The sequence below is a fragment of the Ictidomys tridecemlineatus genome, chromosome 13 (genome assembly GCF_052094955.1).
Source record: "Ictidomys tridecemlineatus isolate mIctTri1 chromosome 13, mIctTri1.hap1, whole genome shotgun sequence".
NCBI classification, from domain to species: domain Eukaryota; kingdom Metazoa; phylum Chordata; class Mammalia; order Rodentia; family Sciuridae; genus Ictidomys; species Ictidomys tridecemlineatus.
Window position 1 is genome coordinate 48,133,865 of NC_135489.1, and position 21,295 is coordinate 48,155,159.

Here is a 21,295-nt window from a genome sequence, read left to right on the forward strand (position 1 = left end):
AGGATGGATTGGATGCTTTGGTATATGATTTGGATTTTCCTGCCTTAAGAAAAAACAAAAATATTGACAACTTTTTAAGCAGATGTAAGTAATTTTTTTGTGGAGGTCAATGGCAAATTGTATATAACTACATCTTAATTTAAATAATTTAATCCTTTCTTTATTCCTTGTATTTTTTGGTTATTTTATCAATAATTCCTGCATAATATTAGTAGAAAATGTGAAAGAAACTTTATTAGCTAGTTTGAGTGTCTAGTGGAAAAATATTCAAAGTAATTTTCAGAGAAGCGGATGAAAAATAAATAGCAGAAATAAGTATGTTAAAAAGTGCATAAATAAGCTGGGCACGGGCTCTGGAGGCTGAGACAGGAGGATTGCAAGTTCAAAGCCAGTATAAGTAACAGTGAGGTACTAAACTACTCGGTGAGACCCTGTCTCTAAATAAAATACAAATAAGGACTAGGAATGTGATGTGGCTCAGTGGTTGAATGTCCCTGAGTTCGATCCCCAGTTGTGGCCCCACCCCCAGCGCGAGCTCACGCTCACATGCGTGCGCACACACACACACACTGTGTTTCAATTATATGTTGTATTTTGTTTTATGTCTTTTTCATATTTTTCTTTTATAAATGAATTCATTATTTGAAAACTCACAGGTAAAAATAAATAAATAAATAAATGACATGAAAAACTCTTAAGATATGAGGATTTTGTCCATGAAAATTGTTTTATATTTAAGTTTCATAAAATTTTTTTAAAAATATTTTTTAGTTGTTGTTGGTCTTTATTTTGCTTATTTGTATATGGTTCTGAGAATCGAACCCAGTGCCTCACGCATGCTAGACAAAGCACTCTACCACTGAGCCACAACCCCAGCCCCTATAAATTTTTTTCCTAGAGATTCCATTTTTGATTTTCATATTAAAATTTAAAATATGATTACATGACTTAAGATAGTTTCAGACTTTTAATCATAAGGAACTAATAATAAGAACTGGATCATAAAATCCTCCTTTACTAATTTATTTCTGTTCCTAAATCATACATGTTACTGCATTTAGATTGGGTTTTGTTTTGTTGTTATCTTTCCATTTTGATTACATATGTTTTATTACAAAAGTTTTATCTTAATAAATAGTCATATTCTTTTACTTTGTTGTAATTTACTTTTATCATTTCTATATTTTGTTATCTTGCCACAGAATTTTTTTTCTTTTTACCAATTTTATGTTCTTCTATTTTCTGCTTTAAAAAAAATTCATATTTTAGAATATGGTACCAGCTTCTGAATTGGGAACTTTTTAAGTATAAAACTTTTAATAATTTCTCATATTCTACTGAAATAACAGTATAGTTCTTTTAATGTTTACATTTGTTTACCTCCCTACTTGATAATATATTGTGAAAGAACTAAGAAGATGAAGAAATACACTTTCTTATTTGATGGTAGACAAGATGGTGCCAAGAGTGGGGTATAATTTTGTAAAAGTTGTGTGGCAAGAATTGGAATATATGCTATCTTAATTTTGGGGGGTATATTTGGCAAAGTAATGTGTGAGACCTATCTATATACTAAGAACTACACAATACTGCAGACATAATTTAGACAAGATCTAAATAAAAGAGAACGGAAGGAAAAGAGAGATTAGTATTAAAATGTCAAAAGTACTCAGATTGCCAGGCATAGTGGTGCACAGCTGTAATCCTAACAATTTGGGAGGCTAAAACAGGAAGATAAGTTTGAGGCAGTGTGGGAAACAGTGAGACCCTGTCTCTAAGAAATGTAAAGGGGTTGGGAATCTAACTCAGTGTCCCTGGGTTCAATCGTCAATACCACAAAAATCAGCAAACTAACACACAAGCAAAAGAGAAACTAAGTGAAAAGATAAACCATAGACTGGGAGAAAATAGTTGCAAACATGTGAAAGAAGATAGATAGTATCCTCATCAAATGGTACTCAGGCAACTGGATATTCTTGTATGTAAGAGAATGAAGGTGGGACTCCTACTTCATACTATATACAAAAATTAATTTATAAAAAAGAGCTACGACTATAAAACTCTCAGAAGAAAACAGGTATAAATCTTCATGATCTTGGATTAAGCAGTTGTTTCTTAGATAAAATATCAAAATTACAAGGAAAATTGATAAACATCATCAAAACTAAACATTTTGTGTTTCAAAAACACTATCAGGGGCTGGGTTGTGGCTCAGCGGTAAGAACATGTGAGGAGTTCGATCCTCAGCACCACATTAAATAAATAAATAAATATATTGTGTCCAACTGCAATTGAAAAAAAAAACTATCAAAGTGAAAAGACAACCCATAAAATAAAAAGAAATATTAGCAAATCGTTTATTTGACAAAGGGCTGATATCCAGAATATATAAAGTCTTACTCAGTAATAAAAATACAGTTAAAAACTGGACAGATAATTTAAATGGATTTTTTTCCCAAAGAAAATAACCAATAAGCATATGGAAAACTATTCGACATGGTCAGTAGAAAATTAGGGATTATGGCTGGGTGCGGTGGTGCACTCCTGTAATCTCATCAGTTTAGGACGCTAAGGCATGGGGATTTGGAGTTCAAAGTGAGCCTCAGCAACAGTGAGGTGCTAAGCAGCTCAGTGAGACCCTGTCTCTAAATAAAACACAAAATAGGGCTGGGGATATGGTTCAGTGGTTGAGTGCCCCTAGGTACCCCCCCCCCAAAATAAAGAAAGTTACGAATTATGGCCACAGTAAGATGCAATACCACACCATAGGAATGATTATAATCTTTAAAAAAAATGATATTAAGTATTTATGAGAACTTGGAGGTTGGAACTCTGATATTTTGCTGACTGGTTTATAAATGATAAAGCACTTTGGAAGAGTTGAGTTATGCATGCACCCAACTATATGACTCAGGAGTCCTACTCCTAGGTATTTATTCAAAAGAAATGACAGTATATGTCTACACAAAGACCTATTTAAGGCACAAAGAATATTAAAGGCAGCTTTGTTTGTAAATGCTGAAAACTGGAAGCAACTCAGGTGCCCATTAACTGTTCAATGGATGATGATTTGTGATAGCCACATAGTAGAATATACTTAACAATAAAAAGGAGCAAATTACTGACATGGACAATCCTATCAGTAAATCTCAGAGAAATATTCTGCCGAATGAGAAAAGCCAGGGTCAAAGGCTGCCTTCGAGCTGGGTATGTAGTTTGGTGATAGAATGCTTCCCTAGCATATACAAGGTGCTAAATTCAACCCCCAGCACAGTTAAAAAAAAAAAAAAAAAAAAAGGTTTGTGAGGGAATTTACTGTATAATTCCATTTGTGGAAAATTCTAGACATATCAGACTTTTGAGATTGAAATTATGAGAAGTTGCCTAGGACTGGAATAAGACTGTAGAAATGACTAATAAACATGAAAAACTGAATAAAAAGAGGTATGAAGAAATTTTGGAATTCTTTAACTTCTTTGTGGTGATGATTACACAAGCCTAGTATTGTTCAAAACTCATTAAAATCTACATCCAACAAGAAACACTCTGTTATACATTAATAAACCCAACTTTTAAAAAGAAACATGGTTTTAATGCTCATTTAATAATGAACTTAATTCTAAATCAACATGTTATTTCAAGAAAGACTGTTTACAAGTTGTTTGAAATAAAACAACATGTAATGTGAAATAATAAAATAAGCAAACATGAACAAAAAACAAGGTGAAAAAACATGTTAAAAGTAAACTTATTTTTCAATATAATTATAACATTCATCTTCAATTCCTCACGTTTATGTAATATTTTATATAGCATAATAGATTTTCATAGGATAGTATTTCATTTACTACTGAAATTCATTTAGGTACTCCTAGTTCACATCAAAATTATTAAAGGTTGGTGTTTTGTTTCTAATTGGGTTTTTTTTTTTTTTTTTTTGGTATTGGAGATTGTATGCCGCAGCCCGGCTGGCTGGGCAAAATAACTGGGGGGTGACGAACAACTTGTGTACATTGATACAGCAGGAGTGGGAGCCGTTTATTGTAGGACAACAGAGGTATTTATACATTCCACACAGCTTATCTTAATTAACATAAACTAGATACAGCAGTCAACCAATAAGAAATCTCCACACTTAATTGGTCGCTGGCTTACTTCGCAAACCACTCCCTCTGCAAAATGCCAGGCGCCATCCTGACTTGTTTACAGACTCTAACAATTGTACTCAGGGGTTCTTGACCACTGAGACACATCCCCCTTTTTATTAGTTGATTTTGAGACAGGATCTGGCTAAGTAATTGAGGCTGCCTCATCTTCCTCAATTGCTGGTATTACAGGCATATGTCACCATGCTCAACACTAATTGCTTTTTGCTGACAGGTATCAGATATAGTTATCTAAGAATACACTTGGAATATGGGATAAAATTGATCTCTTTAAAATATAATGCCTATGAGTAAATTTAAACAAAGAGGTGATCGAGCTCTACAAGGAAAACAATAAAGCATTGATGAAAGAAATTGAGGAGGAGCACTAAAATAGAAACACATCCTGTGTTTATGAATTGGAAAATCAATATTGTTAAAAATCTTCATACTTTCCAAATTGATCTACAGATTCAATGAAAAGCCACAAAATCCCTGATAAGATAAAGCAGTCAACACAGCAGAAGGTAACACTACCCCAACCTCAAAAGACTATACTACCAAGTTGGAGTAATGAAAGCAGTATGGTATTGGCATAAAAATAGACACGTAGGCCAGTGGAACAGAACAGAGATACTAGAAATAAACTCACCCTTGTATAGCTAGCTGATTTTTGACAAAGGTGCTAAGAACACAATTTGGAGAAAAGACAGTCTCTTCAGTGAATGCTGCTGCTTAATTGGATATCCACATGCAAAAGAATGAAACTTGACCTTTGGGTTAGTCAGCTTTTTGTCTCTGTGACCAAAATATCTGATAAGAACAACATAGAGGAGGGTAGATATATTCTGGGCTCACAATATCAAAGGTTCAGTCAATGGCTGGCTGACTCTGAGCTTAGGTGAGACAGACCTTATGCCACATCATGGCAGAAGGATGTGGCAGAGGAAAACTCAGTGTATAGCAGCCAGAAAGCAGTGAAGGAGTGGCCTGCTTCCTTTAGACATGCCCCAACTCCCTTAGATTTACCATCCAGGAGTCCATTTAGGTTGTTACTAATGGATTAATTCAGCAGTGAGGCGACAGCTCTCATAATCTAATCATTTAATGCTGAACATTGATGTGTTGCCTAACACATAAATTTTTTGGGGGGGGCAGTGGGGGTGGTGGCATTGTAGATCCAAACCATAACAACCCCCACTTCTCACCAGTTACAAAAATCAACTCAAAATGGATTTAAAAATGTAAGATCAGAAACTGAATTGCTAGGAGCAAATACAAGGGAAACACTTCATGATATTAGAAGAGGCAAGGATTTTTTTTGGATAAGACTGTAGAAGCACAGGAAAGAAAAGCAAAAGTAGATAAATGGGATTTTATCAAACTAAAAAGCTTCAGTGTAGCAAAGGAAACCATCAGACTGAAGAGGCAACCCACAGAATGGAGAAAACTTTACAAACTATGCATCTGATAAGGGGTTAATAAGAATACATAAGGAACTAAAAAAATTAAGTAGCAAAATATCGATCTGATTAAGATATGAGCAATAGAACTAAGTTGACCTTTCTCAAAGACATACAAAGGGCCAACATATCTGAAAAAATGATCATCATCAGGGAAATATAAATCAAATCAAAATAAGATATCACTTTACTTCAGTTGGAATGGCTATTATCAAAAGGACAAAAGAAAAGTATTGGTGAGGTGTGGAGAAAATGGAACCCTTATACCTTGTTGGTGGGAATGTAAATTACAGCTATTAAGTAAAACTATGGAATTTTATTAAAACATTTGAAATAGAACTACTAGTATAATACAATTATCCCACTCATGGATTCAAAGCAAATGAAATCATTATGTTGTAGAGACATCTGTAGTCTTGTGTTTATTGTAGCACTATTCACAAGAGATAGGATGTGGAATCAACCTCAATATCCATCAACTAATGAATGGATTAAAAAATAGTCTATATATACATTGGAGTACATTTCATCTGTAAAAAGGGTGGAATCCTGTCATTTGTGACAGTATGGATGAAATTGGAGATCCTTACGCCAAGTAAAGTAAGCCAGTCAGGGAAAGATAAATATCACATGATCTCACAAATATAAAGTTATCTCATAGAAGTTAAGAGAGAATAGTGGTTACCAGAGACTTGAGAGAGTAGAATGAAGGGAGGGAGGGGAAAATTTGTCTATAGGTATTAAGCTATAGTAAGATAGGAGAAATAAATTCTGGTGTTCTCTTGCAGTAGTAGGGTGAGGATAGATAGATAGACAGATGATAGATAGATAGATAGATAGATGTATAGATATATACTTCAAAAAGCCTGAATAAAGATTTTGAAAGGATTTTGACCACAAAGAAATGATAAATTTTGGGGTACTGAAGTAGGAGCACTACAAGTTCAAGGCCAACCTCAGCTATATAGCAGGGCCCTCAGCAACTTAATGAGACCCTGTCTCAAAATAAAAAAGTCTGGGGATGTTGCTCAGTGGTAATTGCCTCTGGGTTTAATCCCTCGTAACAAAAACCAAACAAATAAAAGACCCAAAAGTCTTCATAGAAAAGTAATATTCTAGTTGAGTCTTAAAGTGTGGGCTAGAATTATCAGTTGAGGAATCTTATCAGTTCAGGCAGTGAGGGAACAGATATCTTTTGATTAACTAAGAGTTTGATATAAATTCATTTTAGTTTATGATGAGAGGGAAAAAGGATGAGAAGGACAGATGGTAGAACATGAGACTGACATGGTATGTTGGAGTTTTGAGGTAGTATTGGATAATAAAAAAGAATTACTTTGTTAGGTTTTGTTTTCATTATTCTCATGAGTTTTTAAAACTTTGGAGAAAAGTTGTTCAGGAAATGAGAAAAACATTGAGCATTTAAAATTATTTTATACCCCCAATTCAGTGCAGATTCCACCCAGAATACTGAATTAACATGCTGATATGAAAGTTTATAGAAAAACTTTAGAGATTGGTCTAGTTGCCAGAAAATTATTTAAAGATAGGTAAATGGTCTGATTATAGGAAGTGAAAGAAAAGACTAATAAATGCATATTTTTAAATTTCTGTAAGACTTCAAAGACTTGAATTTTATTTTCCATCACAACCACTCTTGTCCAGATTTCATTATTTTCAATTAAATGATTACAAAAGCCTTCCATCCATCTACTTTTGCCCTTGCACAGTTATCTATATTGGTGTCACAGTATATTTTTTTAAATTGTAAATGTCAAATCTCACTCCCAACCTTTTTGTGAAGGAAGTGGCACATATTACTCAATATAAGGGGAAATTTTTCTTGTATCCTATAGTAATTTAAAGAAAACATGAAAAGTTATTATGACTTGTAGAAGAGCTCTCCTTTTCATGTTTTTGACTCGTTACATTAGTAAAATCATGCAATATTAAAGATGAGTGCTATTTTAGCTCTAAGAAAATTAAATTTGGTTTTCATGGACTATGACTATAAAGTTAATGTAGCTTGAAGTTCTCACTTTTCTGGGGGATTCCAGTGAACAAAAGTTCTAAAACAACAGCAAAATGTATATACTATTTTTATATATTATTTACTTTTAAAATACTTACACTTTAAAAAGTGTAAGTTTTTTAAGAGGAGGATATAGATTATATTGATAATATATTTTTTTAAAATTTAAAAAAAATTTTTTTATATTGATAATATATTATGATTAGTGTACAATTGTATTTTAAAATTTTTCAAGTGGTTTTTTAAAAATGTAGAACTTCCATTTGGTAGTAGCATTAAATACTTTCTTGGGATTGAGGTTATAGCTCAGTGGTAGTGGTAGAGCCCTTGCCCAGCATGCACAAGGTCCGGAGTTTCAATCCCCAGCATTGTAAAAAACAAACAAAGGAACTTTCTTCTACACAGCTAGGAATTAAGGTACATTCCATGCATTAATATGGGACAGTATCCTTGGCAGAATTTTTTTCTCTTTTAAATATGTAAATGACTTGCATAGTGAGTCTAACACTTAAGTGGTAATGTGTCTACATTTCAGAGAGAGGCAGAATTATCCTAATAATATTTTGGGATTATCTTTTCAAACTATGTACTGGGTTATAAGAAAAATAATACTTTGTTGAAGGACATAAGACAAGTAGATCATCATAGAGTCTAGAAACATACTTTTTTATTATATGAAAATTCAGTGTAAGCTTAGGAGCTTAGATGTGGCTCAGTGCTGAGCATGCACAAGGCCCTTGGCTTCAATCCCCAGCATCACAAATTCAGTATAAGCTTAATATAGCATGTAAGTCATTGGGGAAAGGTAGGTTATTCAATAATTTTTATTGAGACCATATTCCACTGGGAGAGAAAATGAAACCCAATGCCCATTTTACACATATACAAATGAAAAGACAAAGTACTAGATAAAATTACAGGTAATTATGTTTATAATCAACCTCAAAGTAGGGAATGCCTTTTTTTTTTTTTAAAAAGCAGAATACTGGAACTAGAAACTACAGAAATATTGAAAGATTTTGTCATATCAGAAGTTTAATTATGGAAAAGTTTTTTTTTTCTCTCCAACTTTGGAAAAATAGAAATAATTTCTAGGATTGATGATATAAGTGAGAGTGGAAATTGGTACAGTCATTTTGGAAGGCAGCTGAACACTATTTTAAAACTGTGATCATAATCATAACTTAACAGTTTTACCTAAGGAAATATGAACTACAAAACATCTCTGTGATTACTCAGGAATGTGCATCTTAGCACATACATATCATTGGATCAGAAAGTTAGAACATCCTACTGGTCAGCTAACCAGTGTGCTCAGTAAAAAAAAAAAAAAACAAATTGTGAATATCTTTCTGCCAATAAATATAAATAACACATTCTTTTTAAAAAAATTTTTTTTAGTTGTAGATGGACAGCATGCCTTTATTTATTTATTTTTATGTGGTGCTGAGGATAGAATCCATTGCCTCACATGTGCTAGGCAAGCACTCTGCCACCGAGCCACAACTCCAGCCCCTAGATAACACATTCTTAAGAATATATTATATATATATATATATATACACACACACACACACACACACACACACACACATATATATTTATTCAATTGCATGGATGTACCATAATTTTAAAAAATTTGTAATGATGAACACTTCAGTTTTTCTATTTCTTCACTATTAAAAATAGTGAATTATTAATATATACTTACACTATAAATGCAAGAATGTGATAAACAAGTATATACAATTTGTTATACCTGTTTATTCTTTCTTTAGAATAAATTTCAAGATTTGCTGAGTTAGAAATTGTATCCTTGTTTACATTTTGATACATGTTGCCAAAATGCCTTCCACACAGTGGTATATAAGTCAGAATTTAAAAATTATAGCTGCAGATGGACAGTATTTATTTATTTATGTATGTATGTATGTATGTATGTATGTATTTATCTATCTATCTATCTATCTATCTATCTATCTATCTATCTATCTATCTATCTATTTATTTATTTATGAATGATGCTGAGGATTGAACCCAGTACCTTGTGCAAGTGAGGCAAGCACTCTACCAACTGAGCTATATCCTCAGCCCCTTATTTTTAAATGTGGTGCAGAGGATCAAACCCAAAGCCTAACACATGCTAGGCAAGTGCTCTGCACTGAGCTACAGCCTCAGCCCCAGAATTTTTTTAATGGAGCTTTAAAATCTAATATACAGCTTAAGTACACCTTATCTTAAATATCTAGAACCAGAAGTGTTTCCGATTTTGAATTTTTTTCAGATTTTTAAATATTTGCATAAATACTACTAGAGATCTTGGTGCTGGGACTTAAATCAACACTCAAAATTTACTTGTTTCATATCCATCTTTTACATAGAGCTCTGGAGGTAATTTTATACAATATTATTAGTTCACCTATCATTTGACTGAGCTGTCACTTGAGGTTAATTGTGAAGTCTTCTACTTGTGTCATCATTTTGATACTCAAAAAATTTTGGATTTTGGAGCACATTAAATTTTAGATTTTTCACTTGAGGAATGTTCAACCTGTATTATGCGGTATAACTTAGGAAGTTGCAAAAATAGTCTGTTTGAAATTATTACCAATAAAAATTACTAAATCAGATGGGTTTTTAAAAAAGAAACATTAATTCAGGCATGGTGACACACATACCTGTAGTTCCAGCTACTTGAGAGGCCTGAGGCAGGAGAGTCACTTGAGCTTAGGAATTTGAGGCCACCTGGGATGACCAGGTGAGACTATCTCTCTTTAAGAAAAGAATGTTAAATATATTCATTTTTTTAAAAAAATTTTAAAAAAATGTTTGTAGTAATTTAGACATCTTATGGAAAAGTTGCAGAATAGTACAGATACCTTCACCTCCTTTCTTCTAATGTAAACATCTTACATAACCATGGTAGGTTGGCAAAACTAAGAAATCAATATTGGCACATTAGCTGGAGAAGTTATTCCAGTATCTTTAGTTTTTCCAGTAATCTCTCTCTTTTTTTTTTTTGTTCCAGAATCCAGTCTAGAATACTGCATTGTATTTACTTATCATTTTCCTTTAATTTCCTCCAGTTTGTGTTGCTCATTCTTTCTTGTTTTTTATGACCTAGACAATTTTGAAGATTACTTGTCAGGTATATTATAGAGTGTCTCTGATTTTGAATTGGTTTTATGTTTTCTTATAATTAGACAGGGTAATGAGTTTTGGGGGGAATACCACAGAGATGAAGTGTCCTTTTCATCATATTTCAGATAATGTGTTATAATTTATTTACTAACTTGGTTTAGGGTAGTATCTGTCAAGCTTTTCCCCTGGAAAGTGACTATTTTTCCTTTTCATACTCTGTTCATTGGGCTCTGAGGGAGGGAGTGCACATGGCCTATTTAAGGAATAGCAAGAAAGTCAATGTGGCTGAATAGGATTAAACAGGGAGCAAAGAGTAGAATGATATCAGAGAGGTAAGAATGTGGAGAGAGGATAAGAAAAAGAAAATGGGAGGCTAGGTCATGTAGAATTGTGTATGTTGATGTAAGATCTTGGGCTTTTGCTTTTGGTGAGATGACAAGACATTAGAGGGTTTTGAGCAGAGAAGTGTCATAATCTGGCTGTGTTTTAGAAACTTAATTCCATTGGAGTAGGGTATTGAGAGGCAAGGGTGGACACAAGGAATTGGTTAAGGGACTGTTGCATTAATTTGCTACATTTTTTTTTTTACATGTATAAGAAAGAGATAATGGTGGCTTGGTGTACAATGTGGTAGCAGAAGGTGAAAAGTTTTTAGATTCCAGCTATATTTCAATGAGAGAGCCAACATATTTTCTTGAAAGATTGGATGTGAAGTGTAAGAGAAAAAAAAAGTCAAGAAAGCCCCCTAAAAATTGACTTTTAAAATTTTTTTCAAAAGCAGTTTTTATTAGTGCATTATAATCGTACATAATAGTGGAATTCATTATTACATATTTGTACATACACAAAATATAGAAATTGAATTTGGTCAGTTTCATTTGCCAGAACCTTTTTATTCTTTCTAAAAATATTAGAAAGTTGTTATATGTTTTTACATGAAGAAGTAAATAGTATTATCAAAAAAAGTAAAAACGGTATTGAAAAAGTTAATAAGAAATATAGGATGTTACTTTTCTAGAATTTTTAAATGATGTGATCAGTTTTTTATATTTGTAACTTTGTCTTGATTTCTTTATTAATTCTAAATAAATGCTCACATTTATACTTAAACAAAATGAATGTCTTCTGGGTTATTGCCAGGAGCAAAATTGAGTCTTTGGCCCAAGTGTGGGAGTCATATGTGAAGGTTTTGGGTGAGAGTATCTCTTTAATTTTGGGCCCTTTAAATTCAAGTTAATTATTACCCAAGAGGTATGTGTGTTTGTGTACACACATTGTTTTTCTAGTACTGAGGACTGAACCCAGGGCACTTAACCGCTAAGCTAAGTCCCCAGCTTTATTATTTTTATTGTGACATAGAATCTTACTAAGTTTAGGCTGGTCTCCAAATTGTGATCCTCCTGTCTCAGCCTCTTGAGCCACTAAGTTTACAACCAGCTCCAAAAAGATATATTTTGAATATGTTTTGAAAGAAGTTGAATAGGAGAGCTGGGGTGATGGCTCAGTGGTAGAACGTTTGCCTAGCATGTGTGAGGCACTGGGTTCGATTCTCAGCACTGCAAAAAAAATAAAACAAAATAAAGGTCCATTGACAACTTAAAAAAAAAAAGTTGAATTCGAAAGTCTGGAGATTAAAAGAGACATAGGGACTGATAATGTAGATGGTTTAAGTCCATCAAAGAAGTGAGGATATAGAAGAAAACTGTATTAAGGAATAAGACTTGGGATGCTATGACATTAAAAACTATGGGAGAAGAGGAGGAACCAGCAAAGGCAACTGAAAAGTAGCTATTGAACTAGCTTGGAAAAAACAAACCATAACTATATTATTGAAAGAATGTGATGTCCTAGAAGTCAACTAAAGAACAAATACTCAAGAGAGAATGATCAAACTGTGTTAAAGCTGTTGTAACACAAATAGCATTGAGAACTGGCCATTGGCTTTAGCAGTGTAGTGCTTGTTTGTGACTTTGATAAGCAATTTTGATAGAAAAGTGAGTCAAAGCTCATCTGAAGTGGTTTTAGTAATAAATGGAAAGAAGGTTTTAGGAACAGAGTATAAACAGCATTTCAGGAATTTTGCTGCACTTAGGGGCTTGACTAATGAGATAGTACTTGGTGATAGAAATAGGATCAAGAACTTTTTTGTTTGTAAGGAAGAAAACAACATGGTGGGATTAAAGTTGGGGAAAATCTTAGTGATACAGGAGAAAGAAAGGATTACTAGAGGAATGACCTGAACTAGTAAAAAAGATTAACATTAGTACACAGGTGAATGAATTGACTTAAGATTGAAATAGTTTATTGTACAAGGTGAAAAGACCAAATAGATGAATACACATGATAGAAATTGAGTAGTTGGTGGCACTTTTCTTCTGAGTGTTTCATTTATTTCATTGTACTGATCAACAAGAACATTAGCTGTGAATGAGGGTCAGTGGGAGAGTTGTGGGAGGAATGAAAAGAAAAGAAGAAAATGTGAAATATGGTGTGTAGGAGAATGGGAGAGTGAACAGGCTAGAGAAACGTATGATTGCCAAACAGAATTAAGGGCCAGCTTTATGTTTATGATTATAAACTTAAAATTAGATCACTGTGTGACTTTATGTATTTATTCAGACATATTCAGCTGCATGAGTGCTGACGTAAGAGTAGTTGGCAAGTTTGATTTAAGATTGCCAAACCAAATGAAGCAGAAGAGAGCTGAAGGTATTGAAGGTATATACAAGAGAGTGATTTTAATTGACCAGGTAATTTAAGCCAGCAGATAAGAAAGATAAGAATCACTGCAGTAGGGGACAGTAAAAATGGTTATAATCAACCAGTCTGATGAGGCTAGAGATTTTTGGAGTTAAGATATTAGAGAGTATATTTTAAAATTTCATAAATGATAAATATAAACATGTACATTATTGAAACATTTATGTTATCCCATTAATATGTATAATTTTATGGGTTTATGAATCAATTAAAAATAAATGAAAAGGCTATATTAGGGCTGAGCATGTACCCTAAGTAAGTGCTTAGAGAGTATAAGGTTTGAAATTGAAATTATGGGAAATGAGTAAGTGAGATAAGGCGGAGAACAAAATCATTGAAAGAAAGAAGAAGCTGAATTATTGGAAGCAAAACGACTATGTGTATATTAAAATCGCTAAGAATTAAAATAGGAGTATATTGGAGAGATCAGTAACTAAGATTTTTTTAGTAATGAGATGGGATGACCTGATAGTAGGTAACATCAACAATGAGAGACATATAGCTTAAAACAATGAAAATCACAGCTGGCAGATTTAGGGTTGAGGGTGTGGAGACGGCAGCGGATTTGACCAGTTCCACATCTGGGACTAGTAGGAGGATAAAGGTCATCACATGAGAGCTTCAGAGGAAGCAGTGTCTTCCGTGGAGCTAGGTTTCTTTAGAGAAGAGATTGGCAGACTAAAAACCTATAGGCCAGATTTGGCAGGCCGGCTATCCTAATAGTTTATGAGCTAAGAATGGTTTTTATATTTTTTAATGATTGGAAAAAAAGGACAAAAGAATAATGTGACATGAAATTCAGATTTTGTTGCCCATAAATAGTTTTATTAGGGCGTTGCCACACATGATTTTTTTTCAGGGGTTTTTCTTTTCTTTCTTTCTTTTTTGGTTGGGGGGGGTTGTTTTTGTACTTCAGCAGCTGAGTTGAGTAGTTATAACAGAGATACATGAGGCACTTTCATGGCTTCACACTAATGCTCAAGGCAGTGTAAATCATAATGTTACTGTTAACAACTCCAGTGTTTTGAGTGCCACGTGTGTCATCATACCACAATGTTTTATTTTTTATTATCAGTGCTTAGCTATTGTTTCCAAACAAGAAAACAAAAAAGTGTACTTAGTAGGTTGTCCTTTTGAGGTACAGTGGAGTATGAATGATTTCATTGAGTTAGGTGGGAGAGGATTGTGTTTGGTATTCAGTGACATAATAACTGTACTAAAAGAATATCATATAGAGTGAATTATCAGACTATGCACTAATCATAACATTCCCACCTCATCCAGCAGCAACAGTTATAAAAACAGTTATAAAAAATAGAAAAAAATGGAATATATCATTAGAGTAGAATTTGTTTACAAAAATAGAAAGGACATGAGGCTACATTCTTACCTAAATTTATTAATGGGTTATTTGTTAGGCAGAGAAAGTTGTTTGCTGGTGGCATATGATTACAGAAGCCAAACAAATATGTACAGAGAAAAACTTGCTTAAGACTATTAGCCTTGGGGCTGGAGAAACAGCTCAGTAGTAGAGCATTTGCCTAGCATGCTGAGTCCCTGAGTTCAATCCCTAGCACAACAAAAATAAATATAATAAAAATGATTAGTCTTTGGGCAAGAACAGTTGGTTAAACAATTGAAGGCTTAAGAGCAAAATCAGTTGTCAGTTGAAAAACAAGACTCTGTTTTGAGTTATTTTCCTAAACTTGTTATTTGAAGAGGCACTGTGAGTTTAAAGTGACTAAAGAGGGTACATCTGGAGGGCTAAAAACAAACAGAAAATAAAACAAATCAACTTACTAGGTAACTCTGTGTGAGGAAGACATATGAATGAAGGATGACATATTTAGACAACTATTTATTCAGAACCTACTCCGTAAAAGGCGATTTTCTTAGTGCTGCTTGAAATGACTTTGGAAAAAAAATCATTGCTGCTCTCTTTTAATCCTTAATGTTCTTCCTTTTCAAATTATTTCTTATCCCAGTATTTCGATATTAATTATTATTATAAGTTATTTATATTATAATCAGTTGTGATTATAAGTCTGAGCCTATGTTGGTTGTGAAAAATGAAGCAATAATAAGCAACCATTTTATAATCATGTCTTAGAATGCCCAGGGCTGACTAACTGAATATCAAGCTCCCAGAGATTGTTCAGATAAAGGAAAGGTAGAAAATTATTGATGAAGGATTGGGGATAATTGGCCAATTTGGGATTGGCATCAATATGTCAGGAAACAGAGAATTGAATTTAGGAAAGCCATGTGCCAAATAACATAAATGGGACTATTATTAATGAATATTTCTTGATAATCCCAGATTTCAACTAAAACCCAGCCCAGCCTTCATGCATTGGGGTATGGATATCTGGTAACATCCAGTCACCGAAGATAGGTTTGGAAGGCATCTAATTACACTATTTTCTACCTCAAATAAATCATACACCTATGAAGATCGGGCTGTAAATAGTATCCCTAAGCCTAGGGATACTATTATTACTACATTATTACTTTCCAATAAACAGTTTTTAAGATCCTGAGATTAGGGTGGATGTGGATAAATAGTCCTGAATGTTGAAACCAAAGGCTGTTGGTTAGACTATGCCATTAAGTCCTTGATTAATTCTAGAGTGGACCCTTGATGAGGTAAACTAGGAAAATGAGAGCCACAGAAACTTTTGAGTTTGAAAGCCATCATCAATCAAGAGGCATTTACACTTGCTAGCATGTAAGCCTGTATTAGGATAAGCTAAAAATCAAAGACACTAGAATAGAGAAAGAGATATGCTGGATTTTAGATGTCTTGTCTGCAGTCTTCCTTAAGATTTTATAATCTTTTTATGGCTCTAAGCCTCAAGTAACTAGAGCCAGGGATCTTTTTTCAACCTCATGAACTATTATGTAGTACATTATCTGGGTTCAAGACTTTCTTATTTCACCAATATAATTAAAAATTCTGCTCATCTCCAGTCTTGCCCTTATTGAATTCATCTTTTACATTTTCTCCAGAGTAGTTTAGCCGAAATGTTTGACTGTTTTATTTGCCTTATTTTTTTTTAATGGCCTTCAACCCATGCTAGTGGTTTTCAGATTGCACTTCTCAGTTCCCAGCAGATGGTACAGTACCCCCCAAGGGACTAAGGTATAAGAGGCTTCATAAAGTATAAGAGACTTCAGCCCCTAGCATCCCTCACTCGCCATATTTTCCAGAGCAGAGCACTTTTTTTGATGACATGTAATATTGAGCTGCTTTAAACTTTAATCTGAAAAAGATTTTTATGATTAAATAATAGGTTTATAAGTACTAGCCTATACCTATAAACTGTAGGGAAGATTCAAACTCTTTAACCAATATTGGGCTCGCCATCTTTACTACAGAGTTGATTTATACTCAGCAACAGAGAACTTCTTATATACAGTTCCACTGTGCCTTTAGCTTTATTGCCCATCCACCTGAATGTTCTTACTTTTTATTTCTTCTCATTTGGCTAACTGTTGCTCTTTGTTTTAGACATCTTTTAGGTGTTATCTCTAGAAAACCTCTTTATCCATCTTCCTCCAAGGCAAGCTTGAATTAAGTATCCTCCTTAGGACTTGAAAAACTTTGCTTATCTCCCTTATTACATTTTTTTTATTGTTTTTCATTGTTTGTTTCATTTATTAGAGTTTGAACTTCTTGGGAGCAGGAACTAGGTTTTAAAGTTGCCTTTATGTATCTTCAGTGAATACTTTAGAGCCTGATATGTAGTAGAAATAAATATTTGTGCAACAAATTGGTTATTGTTGATATCTTTGTAATGCATCTTGTAATGGGTATATAACCCCCAGAATTAAATGTACTTATGTTATTAATGTACTTATGTTATCCCTGTGTGGAAATTTGTTCTCTGTTAGGTGTATTAGTCATAATGTATATGAATGCTTGAATTTTAATGTACCTTTTTAAAAAGAGACAAGAATATTATTGGCACTTTTATTGTGAACTAGAGCTCAAGTTTAATAGCTTTTATAAAAAAAATTTTGTGCAGCTCTGAAATATGTGAAACTTTTTCATGTAATCTCATGCCAATGTTGACCCATGTGGATTAAAATAGCTCTATTTTAATCTGTGACCAAATTAGGAATTAGAATATCTACCCAGTAGGGATATGTAAATTATTATAGTTTATAGCATGAAAAGTTTATATAAATAAATGCAATTATTCCCATTGTATATTTTAAGTTAAAATCTAGGTTCTAATAGAGAAATGTAGTAATTTGAACTAAACATTGCCAGTTGGAAAATTCATTTAGATTCTTTAGTATGTTTGCCTTTACTATTTAAAATTACTTATAGGGGCTGGGGATGTGGCTCAAGCGGTAGCGCGCTCGCCTGGCATGTGTGCGGCCCGGGTTCGATCCTCAACACCACATACCAACAAAGATGTTGTGTCCGCCGAGAACTAAAAAATAAATATTAAAAATTCTCTCTATCTCTCTCTCTCCTCTCTCACTCTCTCTTTAAAGAAAAAAAATAAATAAAATTATTATATCTTTTTTAAGGAGTCTTCAAAACTAACTTAATGAAAAGAAAATTTTATTTCACAAATCTAATGTTATCTATTCATGTTCCCTAAATTCAAGTTTGATATTTACTTAAAATACCACAAATGAATAAGTGAATTATGTTTAGTTTTTTTTCATGGTGTAATATTTATTTAAAAATTTTTTTTGTGTGTGTGATACTCGGGATTGAACTCAGTAATGCTATACCACTGAGCTACATCTCCAGCCCTTTATGTGTTTTATTTTGAAGTAGGGTCTTGCTAAGTTGCCAATGGTGGCTTCAGACTTGTGATCCTTTTGCCTCAGCCTCTGAAGTAGCTAGAATTAAAGTGTGCACCACCATGGCCAGCTCTATTGTCAGATTTTAATAAAAACTTTTAGTAGTATAGTGGAGCAATTCCAGAAATTATTTTGGAAAGAAATCTTACCACATTAAACATTCTATGAAATTTTTGTTTTTTGGTTTTTTCCCCTCAAGAATTGTATTATAAGTGATGTTTAGTTATAATGCTTTAGTGACTTAAAATTATATACTTTTCTTTTCATACAGATAAAGACACAATAAATAAAATTAGAGATTTACGAATGAAAGCTGAAGATTATGAAGTAGTGAAGGTGATTGGTAGAGGTGCATTTGGAGAAGTTCAATTGGTAGGTTATTTTAATGAGATTTTTATAGAGAACTTTTTTAAATAAAAAAATCCTGTGTGTTTAACGTGTATATTTGGGAAAATGTTAATTTTACAGAATTCTTGCTTTAAATTGTTCTAATGATTCTTGCCTAAGCCTTGAACTAAGTCTAGCAGTAAGTCGAAAATGTTCTCCCAAGCATCCATGTGTAACAAAAAGATCTCAAGCATAAGAAGAGAAATTTTTGCTCTAATATTAGACTATCTAAAATACTATGGAGTAGTAAACTTTATAAAGTAGCATACATAGCAAATATGCTGTGCTATAAGGAATAAAGTTTTTCTAACATTACTTACTTCTGGTAATTAAAGCCTTGTCATTAGCTAATTGGGATAATTTGGCAGAATACAAGAAATAAAAATAGCTGAAATAATGCTAAATAATAAATAATAAATTATTTTTAAAATATTAAATATTCTGTGAAACATTGAATTTTAAGTATTCAAAAAAGTTTGTTATTTTCAATTTTAAAGGTAAGGCATAAATCTACGAGGAAGGTATATGCTATGAAGCTTCTCAGCAAATTTGAAATGATTAAGAGATCTGATTCTGCTTTTTTCTGGGAAGAAAGGGACATCATGGCTTTTGCTAACAGTCCTTGGGTTGTTCAGGTATGATGTTGCTACTGTTTGATTATTGCTACTCTAGTTTATAACTAAACATATCTGAGAAATTTATTTTATAGAACAGTAGTAGTTTTTTTACAATTATAGAATTGACTAATATATTGTTGTTGTTATTTAAATCATAAAATTTAATTTAGTTGAATCATCTCTAGAAAGACCAAGGCAAAATAATGGTTTCTTTAGAATTTGAATAACTGCTTTGATTTGAGGAAAGTATATTATACTTTAAATAGATACTTTAATATTGAAATTCAAATCTTATTTATTTATTTATTTTTAGTTGTCGATGGATCTTTGTTTTACTTATGTATTTTTATGGGGTGCTAAGGATGGAGCCCAGGTCCTCTCACATGCCAGGCAAGCACTCTAATATGGAGCCACAACCCCACCCTGAAATTTAAGAGTTTTTTTTTGGCAAACATAAGATTCTCTTATTGTATACTTTAATCTTGAATAGTCATGAAATGCCACTTAGTTTCTCATGCCTCTCCCAAATATATTCTTAAAATTAAAATAAATCTATAATTAAAATCATTAAATACCTTTAAAAAAGGAAATATGAAGATCTTAAACAGCTAGGTATATTAGGTATTATTTTCTCTAGAGCTTATTTTATTCTAAATTTCTAGTATTTAGTGAAAGTGCTCTTTTAAAAATTTGCTCTTTTTACTTCACATAATTTATGTGGCCACCTAATACATTTATGCCTAATATTCTAGCAAGTTTCTTATTAATGGATTTTACTTTTCCTCATTAGTCTTTTGCTGCTGCTGTTTTCCTATTTCATTGTTAACTGTTACTATTACTTCTACCAACTGCTATCACGTATTGAGCATCTGTTACATTAAGTGCTTCCTATGTTCAATCATTTTTTAACAGTCCAGGAATATAATTGCTATTAGGTGTACCCCCAAGTTGTAGATTAATTCATAATTTTGTTCATTGAACATTTGTTAATTATTTAACTGCCAGGTATCCAGATGTTGACTGAACTCAAGGTATGAAAGTAAAGAAAGGTTTATTAGTTCTTTATATCTTCTGGAAGAAATTGTGGTCACAGATTGCCAGAGCCAAGCTGCTAATAAGGAACAGCTGAAATTATAGCTTGATTTATCAAAGACTTCTTAGAGAATTGTGGTGTTGATATAAATTTAATAGTACAGTTCACTAATGCACAAGTTAAATAAGAGGTACTATATTTCTTTGCTTAAGAGATTTGTATATTCTCTATTGAAACTATTATAAATAAAAAATTATTATATGAAAAATTCAGAGTAAAGAAAGTTATGAAGGAAAAGGTGACTTAACTCTTCAGAAAAAGGTTTATAGTTCTTTTGAATATACAGCAGACTGTGAGGCATTTGTCTTTTTTTTAAATTGTACTTATAACTGTTCTGTAATTTATTTTACTTGAATATTAACATTAGTATTTTGTTAGTTTTTTAATGAAACAATCTTACTTCATTCTAAGGAATTTGTTTTTTTGCATTTTATAGCTTTTTTATGCATTCCAAGATGATCGATATCTCTACATGGTGATGGAATATATGCCTGGTGGAGATCTTGTAAACTTAATGAGCAACTATGATGTGCCTGAAAAGTGGGCACGATTCTATACTGCAGAAGTAGTTCTTGCATTGGATGCAATCCATTCCATGGGTTTTATTCATAGGTAAAGATAAAAATGCTTTAAATCTTTCATTTGCTAAAGGGAGTAGATAAAAAGAACTGAAACTTTGATTTATTTGATTAATATTTTCTACTCTAAATTTACTTAGGCTCTTCCCATGTGACATGAGTGACATTTAGAAATGATAGTTTTAGTATTTAGTTTAATGTTGATATGAATGTATTCTTTAATATCATTATTATGTATCTGATTTTATAGCTTTT

The 21,295-nt window shown here is 32.6% G+C and overlaps 1 protein-coding gene across 4 annotated transcripts in view; it reads left to right on the top strand.

Moving 5' to 3' along the window:
• Rock1 (Rho associated coiled-coil containing protein kinase 1) overlaps nt 1–21,295 on the top strand; it is a 146,994-nt gene that overhangs the window by 41,306 nt on the left and 84,393 nt on the right. For 3 of the 4 annotated variants that reach the window (XM_005329028.3, XM_040274616.2, XM_040274621.2), the window contains exons 2-5: nt 3–84; nt 18,637–18,737; nt 19,250–19,387; nt 20,899–21,074. In XM_005329028.3, the coding sequence (XP_005329085.1) occupies nt 3–84; nt 18,637–18,737; nt 19,250–19,387; nt 20,899–21,074 (497 nt within the window). The remainder of the gene's footprint in view (nt 1–2; nt 85–18,636; nt 18,738–19,249; nt 19,388–20,898; nt 21,075–21,295) is intronic. The other variant, XM_078030297.1, reaches the window with a different exon arrangement.